We start from the raw sequence: 13,532 nt of genomic DNA on the forward strand, positions 1-13,532 counted from the left end.
GCAATTGCATTGATCACACACAAAGCCTTGAGGATTTATGCAAGTTCACTTGGAACTTTTGCAAATCCTTGAACATTAATGGGGTTGTTCAAGGGATTGTTGGGCATCCCTAGTGAATTTTATCATTTATTTATTGTGGGTTGAAGCCAAAGGAACATGTGCACAATGGAGCTATCTCACTGCCTTCCTGCTGCAGTTCTTCACACTGACCCACTCGCCACTCACACACTCTTCTTCTGAAGCAAAGTCTGGACACAATGGAAGGGTGGGCTGACTGAGGCTCCCTCCTCATGCTCTTAGTGATGACAACTGCTAACTGGATAGGTTCTCAGCTGCAGCTGGGTCCAGACATTATTGAGTTTTGCTAGTGTTGTGGAGGGGAAGGGGTGGGGAGTGACGGCTGTTGCTTTTGTGCATGTATTGAAGCAAATATAGTTAGGATCCGGTTGCAACTGAGCTTAAAAAGTTATATAACAAGAGTGTACCACAAGAGCTCTAGTTTGTTTTCATGTTCAAGGAAGAAAAGTTAGATAAAAATGAATGCATTTCCCTGTCCCTTCTAAGCAAAAAACGAAAAGGAAAAAAAAATTAAGGCGATTCAACTGGCACTAATTAGAATTCTATCATCAGTTTATTTTATCCATGAGAATAATGTAGCATAAATGTTTTATACTGGACAAGTTTTGCTATGATCAGCAACTGAATAACCAGCTTAAGCTTTGCTCTGGTGTAAACCTAATATTTATAGACTTATGTGCTAGCTCTAATGTTCAGAACTGGGATTGCAGCCAAATGCTGCAAGGTCTGTGGCCATGAATTCTAAAATATCACATGTAGAACACAGAAATGATGTCTGTAAGGTTCAGACAGTATCGCGACGTCTCTTTTAACTTGAGAGAGTACACAAGAATGATGTAAGACACTATATGTGCCATGATATAACTGCTTATGCATTTGTAGCATTTGCTGTGATTAAATAACTGTTTCACTACGATGATTCAGGATCAATGAAATTAGAAGTGTCCTCAAAGCTAGACCAAAAATTTGGGTGGCTAGGAATTCCTCAGAATAATTTTGGCTAAAAATGAAGCTCTAATAACTCTTTTGGAATTGTTCCGGTGTCAATAAACATCGGGATATTTGATTACTCTGACTATATTACTACATGTGAACTAGCTCTGATTGCTGAGAATTCTTAAGGCTCTCCCAGGGACTGGCAGAGAAAGCTGGATGGGACAACAGAGATTTCAGTGTAAACACATCACTAAGTACAGGCCCCCAGGCATCTGAGAATGAGTAGATATTCAGAGGTTTCTTTGGTAAGTTGCCTTATGCCTTCCTTTAGAAGTATTACACTTAGGGCCATTGAGTTACTTCAAACAATTAGGCCACTCTTCACTGGGCAACTTCCACTTTCCTGGTTGGGGAGCACAGCTCAAACAGTGCTATGGTCCCAGAGCCATGGATAAGGCAGACAAGCTGTGGCCACTGCCACGTATAGGACTCAGGTGTGCACTGATGTTGGAAAGTAAGTAACCATATTGGTTAGCCATCCTATGTGATTGCTTCTATTATCAGGGCAACATCAGATTCAGCTATACACAAGCAGATTCTGCTCTGCCAAGATAAACTATGAATCAGCTTTGAAAAGATCTGCATGTTGTATTTTAATGAGGGCATATATCTTAACTGCAGATTAGGGTGATTTTTTTAAAAAAAGTTCATATCTCAATCAAACAGATGTCCTCATTGAAACAACTGATGTGTGATGCAAAACGATTTATATTTTTATATTGGCTTTTAATATTTTTGTTAGCCACCTTGGAGAAAGGGAGATGACAAATATTTTAAATAAATGTAACGTGCAATGGGTAATGCATTTATTACCTGGGAGGACAAGCTGGCATTTTGCAAGAAACAATTCCACTAGCTGGTTGATTCTTGGGACTGCAAAAAGAAGCATCTACTTGCACTTGCAGATCTTTGTAGCATCTTTCTTTTGTGACCATTTGACCTGCATGCAAAACAACACAGGTGATAAGTGCAAACACAAGAGCAGCTGCATACATCTGAAACCCAATCTCTCAATTATCTATCCTCTGTGCACTCTTACTTAATGCTTTGTAAATTGTTCTCTCATCTATCTGATTACCTTCAAGGTTTGGATCTCCAGTTCAAATAAATGGGTCTGCTTTCCCCTTCAAATACCAACAAATTACTTGACTGATTATCTCAGAGCTTTAAACAACTCTGGTAGCCATATATACCATTTGTCTCTCATTTATTGATTGATCAATTTATTTTTATATCCCACATTATCAAATTAACATTAAGGCAGCTTACAAGCTGGCTCAGAGAACAATAAAATGCAGCAGCCAAAAGCTTTAGCTAACATTCCCCACAGTGCTAGGACAATGGAAGAAGCCCTGTGGAGATGCAAAGAGGTTAGAAATCTTATGTTTCTTCCTTCTTCCACAGCCCAGCAGAAGCAGACAGGGGCATGATTTTTGATGCTCCCTCCTACAGGACTATTCATTTGCAGGGATATGTCACTGAGGGTTGTGCAACCCTTAGGGACATATTTCTGCAAGTGAATAATCCTTTAGGAGGAAGGAGAGAGCAGCAGAAATTGTCCCTTCCCCCCAATGCTACTGTTGGGCTGTGGAAGAAGTAAGAAATGCAGCTAGTTTCCAACCTCTTTGCCCCTCCACTAGGTCAGTTGTCCTGGCATTGCAGGGAATGTTAGCTACAGTGAAAAACCACAATTAACTAAAGCAATTTCAAAGGTTATAAAAATAAAAACTACATTATATTAAAAATGGCCAAGAGAGCAGGATGGACTTTGCCTAACATCAAAAAGAACAATGCTGGTGCCAGGCAAATGTGTTTTGAGAAGGCATTTCAGAGTTTGGGGGCCACCACTGAAAAGGTTCTTCCTCCAGTTAGAATAATAGAATTTTAGAGTTGGAAGGGAAGTTGGAGATTTTCTAGTCCAATTTGCTGCTCAGTGGAGCAAGGTTACCACTAATCTCATCTCTGAAGGAGGGAGCGCTATCTGAAGATGACTTTAACTGCTACACACAGGTTTCATATGAGAGCAAATGCCCCCTTAGATAATCTGTAAGGCCCTACATGGCCTGGGCCCAGGCTTAAACCAGCACCTTGAACTGGGCCCAGTAGTATACTGGTAGTCAGTACAGCTTTTTCAGCACTGGCATGATGGGATCACAGCAGCTAGTCCCAGTCAGGAGCCTGGCTGCTGCATTTTAAACCAGCTGCATTTTTCAGACATTTTTCAATGGCAGCCCCACACACAATACATTACAGACATCCAATCTGGACATCGTGAGCACATGGATCACTATATATCATCTTTCTCTGGGTAGGATAGCAGGCAGTGAGTCAGCTGAAGCTGATAACGGCAGTGTGTGCCACATGTCCCTTGAACACTGAGTAACAATGCTGGACCTATCAGGACCTCCAAGCTGAAAACTTGATCCTTCAAGCGGACCGCAACCACATACAGAACATGTTGAACATCACTACCATGAATGGATAGACCATTCACCAACAGAACCTCATAGTTCTGTTACAGTTCATTTAAGTAAACATTCTTTTAACTTGTTTGTTAGTTGTACAGTATATACCTCAGCACTTTAAGAGGCTTCTACAAAACCCTGTTTTCCTTTTGATTCTTGGGAATGTAGATAGCTCAAGTTCAAAGACTCATTAAGGGACATGTATTGAGTGTCATGAGAGGTCAAGAATTCTCTCAGAAATGTCCATTGTGATATATACAAAATTCTCTCCATCTGAATTTCTCTAATGAAACCCTCACCACATAGGGCTTCATGTCCAGATAAGGCTGTGTTGTCAGCTGGTAAAGCCCGATGAGTGGGCCAGCTGGCTCTGCTGGTGCTAAGGCAATGGCAGCATCTATGCAGAGTAGAGGTCTCATGTGCAGGAACTCTGCAAGATGAAAATTCCTCCTGGGAAACCCATAACAACTGCGACTACTTCTTTAAAGAATCCATGGCTGCTGATGAAAGGGTGTTGGAATGCTGATCAGCTGGAGGGAGTGATAGCTGGGTAGTAGCCCTCATATCACCATTCCATGCCCAAGTGCAGAGCTCACTGGGGTGATGAGAGAAAAGGTGTGATACCTCCCCACTTGCACACAAGGGAGAAGGGAGGAACAGAATCCACAAACCTCAACAAGCACAACAAAAATACAAAAATATTTGTTGCATACTTGGGGCTCTCTCTTTAACATGGGGAAGTCAAAGAGCTCCTTTCTCATCAGCCCCTGAAAAGTGATTATTCATGGAGGAGGTCCTGCCTATATTCAAGGGAAATATTCAAGGGAATATTTCAGGCCACTGTAGTGGGAATTTCTTGCTCCCTCCTCTCCTTCCGCCAATGGGGGATTTGCCTGCTACTTTACACAGCATAGTTGCTGCTTGCCCAGAGATTTCTCTCTGAACTTCCACCACCTTCTTTCTTCCCTGTATCTGGAGGGCTGGCAGGGTGGGAGTAACCTGAACCCTGACAGGTTCAGTGTATCTCTGTATATCTATTGTTCAGTGTATCTATTATTATGGTTTAAGCTATTCAGCCAGACATGTGAAATCCACTTAAAAAAAAGGCAAAGTTCTACAAACACAGCTAAAGAATGCCACGGTGGGGCCAAGCAGATACAAACTTCTATTCTAGTATAATTTTCTCTCTTTTCTCCACAGACGTGTTTGTCAGCCTACTTGTTTCACCTCAGAACATTATGTATTAACTTGTTTTCTCTTGACACAAGGAAAACAGAACACAGATTCCTTTCGAACGACCAACAAAAATGTATACATCCCTCGGTTTAAACAAGCACTGTGCAACAATGGTGACTTAACCTTTCACCCAGAGATGGAAGGATGCTATTCCACAATTTATTCCTCTTCTGTGATCAGTCTTTGTGCCTGTGAAGTCTGCTTCATGTGCTAAGCACTGCTATTTTCATTAGTTACACAATGTATGGCTTGCTGGGTCTCCAGACAAGCTGGTCATGGATATTATAGGCCTGCCCATCATGCTGTCTGCACAATAACTTGCAAGGCGTTCAGAGACTTGAAATTAGAACTGGCAGTGGTATTCCCAGCAAAAGGGAATGACTTTTTGAATTGCCTTCAGGAACCAGAATTTGGAGAGAAGGCATTGAGGGCCTTTTTATATCTGCAAATAAAAAGACCTTCCAGTTCACAGTGGGTTTTTCAAAGAATCCTCTGGTTTTGAAGTGGGTTGGAGGGGACGCTTAGGAGCAATCGTGTCTACCACCCCGGTGAGCATGTCATTCCCGTTTTCCACAAGGGCATCAACAGGTTCACCGGCAAAGCCAACATTAAATCCCTCCAAGGCTTCTTGGAATACTATTGGGTCCAATAACTTCTTCGGGTGGACCATTCTAATAGGCCCCCCACCCCTGCAGAAGTGGAAAGTGGTTATAAGCCTAACCTTAACCAGATGGTGGTCCGTCCATGACAATGGGGAAATCACAGAAGTCCCCACCCATGGAACACCACCCTGATCAGAGTAAAAGACCAAATCAAGTGTGTGACCTGCTATGTGCGTCGGTCTGGAGACCACTTGGGATAGGCCCATAGTTGTCATGGCCACTATGAACTCCTGAGCTGCCCTGGACAAATTGGTCCCAAAATGAACAATTGGTCCCAAAATGAAGCACCAAAAGTCTGGGAGACTCCAACGTGAGTTCCGTGAATGAGGATGCATGCAAACTCATGTGGATCAGGTGCTAGACATGATCACCAAATTGATAGTGTTACCCAATGGTTGGAGGGCCTTCTACCCTCAAAAAAGCAAGAAAAAAACCTGAGATCATGTCAAGTGAGACTGATCAACATGAATCTGCAGAACTCCTCCTGAGGACTTTTATGAAATGTAGACCTTGCATTGGGAACATTTCACCAGGCCCTTTGCTTTTCTTACTCTTTGCTTATCTTCCCCTTTGCTTTTCTTATCATTTAGCCCGATGAAAGGTTCTTAAGAACTCAAAAGACAGCTGCTCAAAATATTGTATCATTCTGGTTACTCCTAGTAAAGGTATTACTAGGATGTGGTTATTGGATTCCCACCCCTCCCTGCAACTTAGTCTGTACTGCTGTCTCTACTTTGCCATTGCTATGTGGGCTGCTAGTGAAGTGTTCAATAGTGAAGTCATGTGCAAATTCCATAAACAGCACAAAGGTAAACTGAGGCTTGAAATCAGAACCTTGGAAACCCCATGAGGCTCTTCACCAGTAGTGGCTGGTGGGCATTGGAGTAGGAGGGGCAGGGGAGAACCTGGTCACCGAGGCAGAAGCCTACTCCCCCCTTTCCTCCACATCAGTGGGCTTGGGTATTTACCCAAGCCTGCCAACACCAAGGAAAACAGAAAGAGAGAGGGGGGAAAAGCAAAAAAGCAGGGGCAAAAGTAGAAATCATAAAAGTTTTGTGGGGTGTGGGGGGAAGAAGGCAGAAAGCAAAAAAGCCAGGGCAAAAAAGCAGGGAGAAAAGCAGAAACCAGAAAGGAAGAGCAAAAAGCAGAAGCAAAAGGCAGAAAGGGGGACAGAAGGGAGAAAGCAGGGATTACGCACACACCAAACAAACAAGCCAGTAAAAGATCAGACTTAACAGCAGCCAGGGAATCCCCCAGAGCAGGGAGTTTCATCCAGTTCCTCCCCCTCCCCCCGCCTGCAACTTCCTCTGTTGGTCTTACTGGCTGGAACAGCTACTTCTCAAGCTGCTCCAACCTATCTGATTCCTAGGGAGCTCTTCCTAGCACTGCCCCCAGGAAAAAGGGGGAAATGTATTTAAAATATATTCCCTGAAGCAACCAGGAAGTTCATTTTAACTCATTATCAATGGCCCCTCAATGGCCCCTTGGTATACTGTGGAGTTGCGGAGGCTAAAGCAGTTGGGTAGGCGACTAGAGAGCAAGTGGAGGAGAACTTGGTTCGAATCTGACAGGATTCAGCATGTGACCCATTTGAAGACTTTTGCAGTGGCAGTGCGCACAGCAAGAGAGAGATTCTGGTCTGTGCGCATTGCGGCTGCAGGTTCACGCTCGGCGGAGCTATCCCGGGTTGTGAGGAGTTTGGTTTCTGCTCCTTCTACTTCCAGTCAGTCCCTGGAGTTGCTCTGCTGTGATGCCTTTAATGGGTTCTTTGCGAATAAGATCTCCTGTATTCGGGCCGACGTGGACTCCACTGTTTCTGCAGAGTCTATGGAGAAGGTGTTTAGGGATCCCTCTTGCAGTATTAGATTGGATCATTTTCAATCTGTGACTCCTGAGGATGTGGACAAGCTGCTTGGGGAAGTGTGGGCTACCACCTGTTCTCCGGATCCTTGCCAGACTTGGCTGCTTCTATCTAGCAGGGAGATTGTTGGAGATGGCCTAATTAATATCATAAATGCATCGCTGAGGGAGGGTAGGGTGCCCCCCTGTCTGAAGGAGGCAATAGTTAGACCACTCTTAAAGAAGCCTTCCCTGGACCCCTTAGTGATGGATAGTTACAGGCCAATCTCCAATCTCCCTTGGTTGGGCAAGGTGATTGAGAGGGTGGTGGCTGACCAGCTCCAGGCAGTCTTGGAGGAAACTAATTATCTAGACCCATTTCAAACTGGCTTTAGAGCTGGTTATGGGGTTGGGACAGCCTTGGTCGGCCTGATGGATGATATTTACCGGGGAATCTACAGAGGGAGTGTGACTCTTCTGGTTCTTCTGGATCTCTCGGCGGTGTTCGATACCATCGACCATGGTATCCTTCTGGATCGCCTGGGGGAGTTGGGGATGGGGGCACTGGCTTGCAGTGGTTCCGTTCCTATCTCTCGGGTAGATTACAGATGGTGGAGCTTGGTGACGGTTGCTCCTCAAAACAGAAGCTGTTATATGGAGTCCCTCGGGCTCCATTCTGTCACCAATGCTTTTTAACATCTACATGAAACTGCTGGGTGAGGTCATCAGGAGGTTTGGTGCTGGATGTTATCGGTATACTGATGACACCCAAATCTACTTCTCATTTTCATCCTCAGGAAATGGCACTCATTCGCTAAATGCCTGCCTACAGGCAGTAATGGGCTGGATGAGGGAGAACAAATTGAAGCTGAATCCAAGCAAGACGGAGGTGCTCATTGTAGGGGCTCGGAATCTGAGGGGTGAGTTAGATCTTCCTGTGCTGGATGGGGTTACACTCCCCCAGAAGGAGCAGGTGCACAGCTTGGGAATACTCCTGGACCCAGGCCTCACCCTGGTATCTCAAGTCGAGGCCATGGCCAGGAGTGTTTTCTATCAGCTTCGGTGATTCAACAGCTGCATCCATTCCTTGAAGAGTATAACCTCAAAACAGTGGTGCATCAGCTGGTAACCTCCTGGCTTGACTATTGCAATGCTCTCTACATGGGGCTGCCTTTGTACACAGTCCAGAAACTTCAGAATGCGGCAGCCAGGTTGGTCTCTGGGGCAACACGGAGAGACCATATTTTTCCAGTTTTGAAACAGTTATACTGGCTGCTGATATGTTTCTGGGCAAAATACAAAGTGCTGGTTATTACCTTTAAAACTCTGACCGGCTTAGGTCCAAGATATCTTAGAGAGTGCCTTCTTCTGCATGATCCCCAGCGCACATTAAGGTCATTTGAGAAGGTCCATCTCCAATTACTACCGGTTCGTTTGGTGGCGACTCAGAGATGGTAGGGATGTGCACAAAACCGGTTTGCCCAGTTTGGTTCGAATTTGAACCAGGTTCGAACCAGGAGGGAGTAGTTCGGTTTTGGTTTTGCTCAAACCTCCCCCTGGTTCGGTTCGAATTTGAACAGGTTCAGACACCCAAAAATTGGTAGGATGGTAGCTGGCACCCAGGGGTACCTGCCACCCAAACCCCAAAGCAATCGGACACTCGTACAATTTTTTTTTTTGAAAATTATTTTTATTTTTTTCTCATAGGGTATAATGGGACTCGAACGAGGCCATTATACCTTATTGTGGAGCACCCATGGGTGCCAACAACCACCCAAACTCTGAAGCAATCAGACAGTACTACGATTTTTTATGAATATTTGAAATATTTTCAATTATTTTTCTCATGGAGTATAATGGGACCAGAACCAGTTCATATCCCCTATTTTGGAGCACCTAGGGGCACAAAAGCGGGGTGGGTAGTAGACAGACAGGGGTGCCTACCACCCACAAAACCCCAAGGCAATCGGACACTCCTCTGATTATTGGTGAATTGTTAAAGTATTTTTGAATTCCTCATAGGGAATAGTTAGGATTGCAGCAAATGTATAGCTTCACATCGGGGGGAAAGGGGTGTCTCGTAGAGCAGAGTGTGGTGGGTGGTAGTTCCTAGGGTGGGCAAGGAAGCTATCAGAATTATTTGAAAGAAATTGGGCAAAGGGCTGATTTTTAAGTGATTTTTGAAGTGTATGTGTCTTTAAGGTTAGCAATGAGAGTGGATTCATAGTTTGTCATTGAAAATCTTATATGCTACCAAAGAATCTACACTCAGAACACTTCAGAAACAACAAAACCCAGTACCCCATGGGTTAGCAACCCATGGAGGTGGTTGGCACCCTTGCTCTGGGCCACCCCAGCACCCCCCAAGTGCAGTTATGGGGATGCTGAAACCTCCATTCTTCCCTTAAAGCCACTTGTGGGGTGCTGGGGTGGCCAAGAGTGAGTGGTGGTCTATTGCAAAGGGTCCCCCTGGTTCGGTTCGAATTCAAACCTGCAGCTCGAACCTGATGGCTGGTTCAGATCGAATTCGAACCTTCGAACCACCCTGGTTCGAATTTGAACCGGTTTGAATTGGAACCGGTTTGCACATCCCTAAGAGACGGGCCTTCTCTGTAGCTGCTCCCGAGCTGTGGAATGCACTCCCAGCAGAAACCCACAATCTTAATTCCTTACTGACCTTCAAGAGAGCCCTTAAAACCTGTTTGGCCTGGCTTTTCAGGGTTTTTTTTTAATTAGTTTTAATTGTTTCAATGTTAACCTGGTTTTCAGGGTTTTAATTGTTCTGATAGTTTAATTGTTTTTCAAGATGTTTTAATTGTTAATTGGGGTTCATACTTATATTTCTGTTTTAATTGTTATTGGTTTTAATGGTTTCTGTTTTAATTGTAAACCGCCTTGAGCCATTTTGGAAGGGTGGTGTAAAAATTAAATAAATAAATAAATAAATAAATTCAGTTCTTCCTTGGGGGTAGTGCCAGGAGGAGCCCCCTAGGAATCAGATTGGCTGAAGCAGCTTGAGTAGCAGCTGTTCCAGCCAACAAGACCAAAACAAGAAGTTACAGGCAGGGGAGGAGGGACTGGAAAAAACTCTCTGCTCTGAAGGTTTCCCTGGCTGCTGGTAAGTCTGATCCTTTATTAGCTTGTTTGCTTTTGTTTGGAGGGTAACACTGCCCCTCCTGAACTTACTGGCCAGTCACCACTGCTCTCCACACAAGCAATGTGGAGAGCCAGATGGGGTTAGGTGCTGTCACGGAGCCAGTAGGGACGGCAGGGATTGAGGGCCTCCCAGCCCCTGGAAGTCCCAGCATGCCCTGCGTGAGTGTGCAGGGCATTCTGGAGAGACTCCTGACACTGGGAGGCTTGCTGGAGCCTCCTGGTCACGGGTCTCCTCATGAGTTGCTGTGGTGCGGCGCCACACCGCGGCAACCATGATAGAATAAGTGGGGTTAGCGGAGTGCTCACTCTGCTAACCTCATTTAAGGGTGGGGGCTTTTAAGGAGGTTTGCTGCCAGGAGCCACGTGGCTCCCATCATAGCACATGACCTCCCAGAACTGGGCTGGGCTCCCTTAGCCTTCCAGAAATAGAGGTTTCTGAATAATGTGTCTGAAAGTGGTCTCCTGCATCAGGATCAATTGTATGTATTGAAAGAATTAACCAACAACTATAATGTATGACCTTTCCAGAAAAATCAGATCTTTTGCTACTGACTGCTTGCATGGTAATTTGGTGATGATTAAAGATTCTGGAGAATGACTTTTCTATGACATGCTTCACAGTCTTCTAGGTTAAGCCTGGCTACCATATAGATTGCTGAGCTCTTATCCTGAACTTGTCTGTGCCTTAATGACCTTCATGTACTTTAGAGAGTATCTCCTTCTGAAGTGATGTGGCAATCACAACGTGCTGTCCTTTCACAAGGGGGCCATCTGCCATTTGTAGATTATTGTGGTCCTGCCAATACGGCAATAGGTTTCTTGGAAGTTGACTCTTTCAAGTCCAATCTATTAAGCAGGGATGGAAAACGTTTCTGACAAATTACATCATTCTGTTGTTCAGACTTAATTCACTGGATTGTATTTGCAGAAGCTGACATTGTTACCACAACATCAATGTGTGCCTTGAGGTCTTTTTCCAAAACAATTTCTTCTCACATTGGTAACTTCTCCACTGAGGTGCTGGATAAATTTTCAGTTGCTGCTAGTGACTTCCCTGGTACATGTACAAAGTTGAAAGATATTTACATCAGCTGTCGATGAAACCTATGGACTGTAGGGGTCATCAAGTGGTTTTGACCCCAGAAATAAAGTTTTGCAATCTGTCTCAATAGTGAAATGCAGACTAGAAAGCTCTCACAGTTGTTTCAGCACATGAACAACTTTGTAGGTACTTATATGGTTGATATAAGTACCTACAAAGTTGTTCATGTGCTGAAACAACTGTGAGAGCTTTCTTTTTTATGTAAGTATTTTGCCATTCTGTTTCTCTTAGACTTCTTGATATGAAAGCAACAAGCCTCTGATCACCACCTGGTTGTTTTTGAATGACCACAGCTCTTAGCCCATAGGCTGTTGCATTAGATGCCACGGTTGCTGCTAAATTTATTGAATACATTTCAGAAGAAGCAGGGTAGTCATAAGTCTTTTTACTGTTTTAAAATCATGTTGTTGTGGACTTTTCCATATCCACAGATGAGCAAGATTTGGTATGAATTTCCCAAAGTAAGTTGTCAGTTTCAAGAATCTTCTTAAAGCTGGAACATCCTGGGGTTCCAGTAAAGTGATCAATACTCTCAGCTTGTCTGGATCAGGCTAATTCCTTGTTAGCTGATGATGTGTTCAAAAAATGTTATTCCTTCTTTCCAGATCCACATTTCTCATTCAAGGTGTAAGCTCCACCAACTAGAAGTGTTTCAAAACTGCATTCAAGTGTCTGATTTTTTCATACTCTAACACATCATCCACATAGCACAGGACACCTGACAGCCCAGACACTTCCTCTTTGCACACTTTCACTTAGTTGGGTGAGATCCACACAATCTGAATTTTGTCATTAATCATTCCTGCCAATAACAATATCTGTGGGTTCTTCTATTGTCTATATCACCCCATGTCTTTAATTCTTTTTAATTCTTCTTTGACCTTTCCAAACAAAGGAATAGGAATATTATGTGGATGGAGCAGTGAGAGCAAAGAGTGTTGCTGATGGTACCAATTGTATTGTGTACTCCTGTCAGCTGTCCTAAACCATTGGTACCTGTGAATACATTGCCTTGATATATTACTTTTGCTCATTGATTTTTTCCAGTTTCTCTATTAAGTGTAATTCTTGTATGGATGGCAACTCCAACAGATGTGATGATCCCTTTTATTACATATATTGTTTATTGAAAAACCTCGCCTGGTTTTTCTGCAATGTGCCAAGAAACTGGCCACAGACATTCACTTGTCCTATGTAATAACTTTTTTTCAACTCTCCATCCAGGGATGGACAGTAATCCTCTTTAAAAAAAAATAAAAATGCAATGACTGCTGTTTCTCTATCAAACTTAAATTTCAGGTTCCATCCATTTAAGCGAACATTTGTGGACCAAGGTAGTGTTTGATCTATTGAAAATACAGTTCTCCGGAGGGCATCTTCATCATCCGATAACAGTATTTCTTCTTGAATTAATTTCACTGTTCTTGGTGACCCAGATACTGTTGCAAAATGTCCCTTTTAATGGCATTTTCCACATGCCATATTTTTCGCTGAACATTGTTGGAAGCTGTGGTTTGGCTTCTTGCCGCACCTTCTACAGCTTTTGTAATCTCCTTTCCAGAGAGCATTAAAGTCTCTCTACCTCTCTAGATACTTGCAGTTTTTATTAGGTATGAATGAAACCATGGCCTCTCTCTCTCTCATTTTACAGTATCAGTGTCGGCTCATGTAGTATCTCCTGTTTTACTGGCCTGCATGCCTCTTTGCTGTTTCTTTGTGATTTCCTCAGTTTCTGCATAGCTTTTGCTAAAATGAGATCTGGATGCAGCTGCACCAGTGCTACAAACCAAGGTCCGTTATACAATCGTGTCTCATAAGAGCCTTTTATAGCTCCATATTTGCAATGCTCTGCAAGTTCATGAACAGCTGTAATGAATTCTCCTGCTATTTCCCTATGTTCCTAACACCCTCTATTAAATCTGGCCCTTTCATATATAACATTGTGTCTTTCAATAAATTGGGCCTTAAAAGCCATTTTAATGCTGGTGTAATTTTTAA

At 43.6% G+C, this 13,532-nt stretch overlaps 1 protein-coding gene across 4 annotated transcripts in view; it reads right to left on the reverse strand.

Moving 5' to 3' along the window:
* Window positions 1-13,532, reverse strand: part of ADAMTS16 (ADAM metallopeptidase with thrombospondin type 1 motif 16) — a 119,212-nt gene that overhangs the window by 23,541 nt on the left and 82,139 nt on the right. For all 4 annotated transcript variants that reach the window (XM_053250585.1, XM_053250588.1, XM_053250587.1 and 1 more), the window contains one exon: window positions 1,888-2,014. In XM_053250585.1, coding sequence (XP_053106560.1) covers window positions 1,888-2,014 — 127 coding nt within the window. The remainder of the gene's footprint in view (window positions 1-1,887; window positions 2,015-13,532) is intronic.

Source organism: Hemicordylus capensis, chromosome 4 (assembly GCF_027244095.1).
Source record: "Hemicordylus capensis ecotype Gifberg chromosome 4, rHemCap1.1.pri, whole genome shotgun sequence".
NCBI lineage: Eukaryota > Metazoa > Chordata > Lepidosauria > Squamata > Cordylidae > Hemicordylus > Hemicordylus capensis.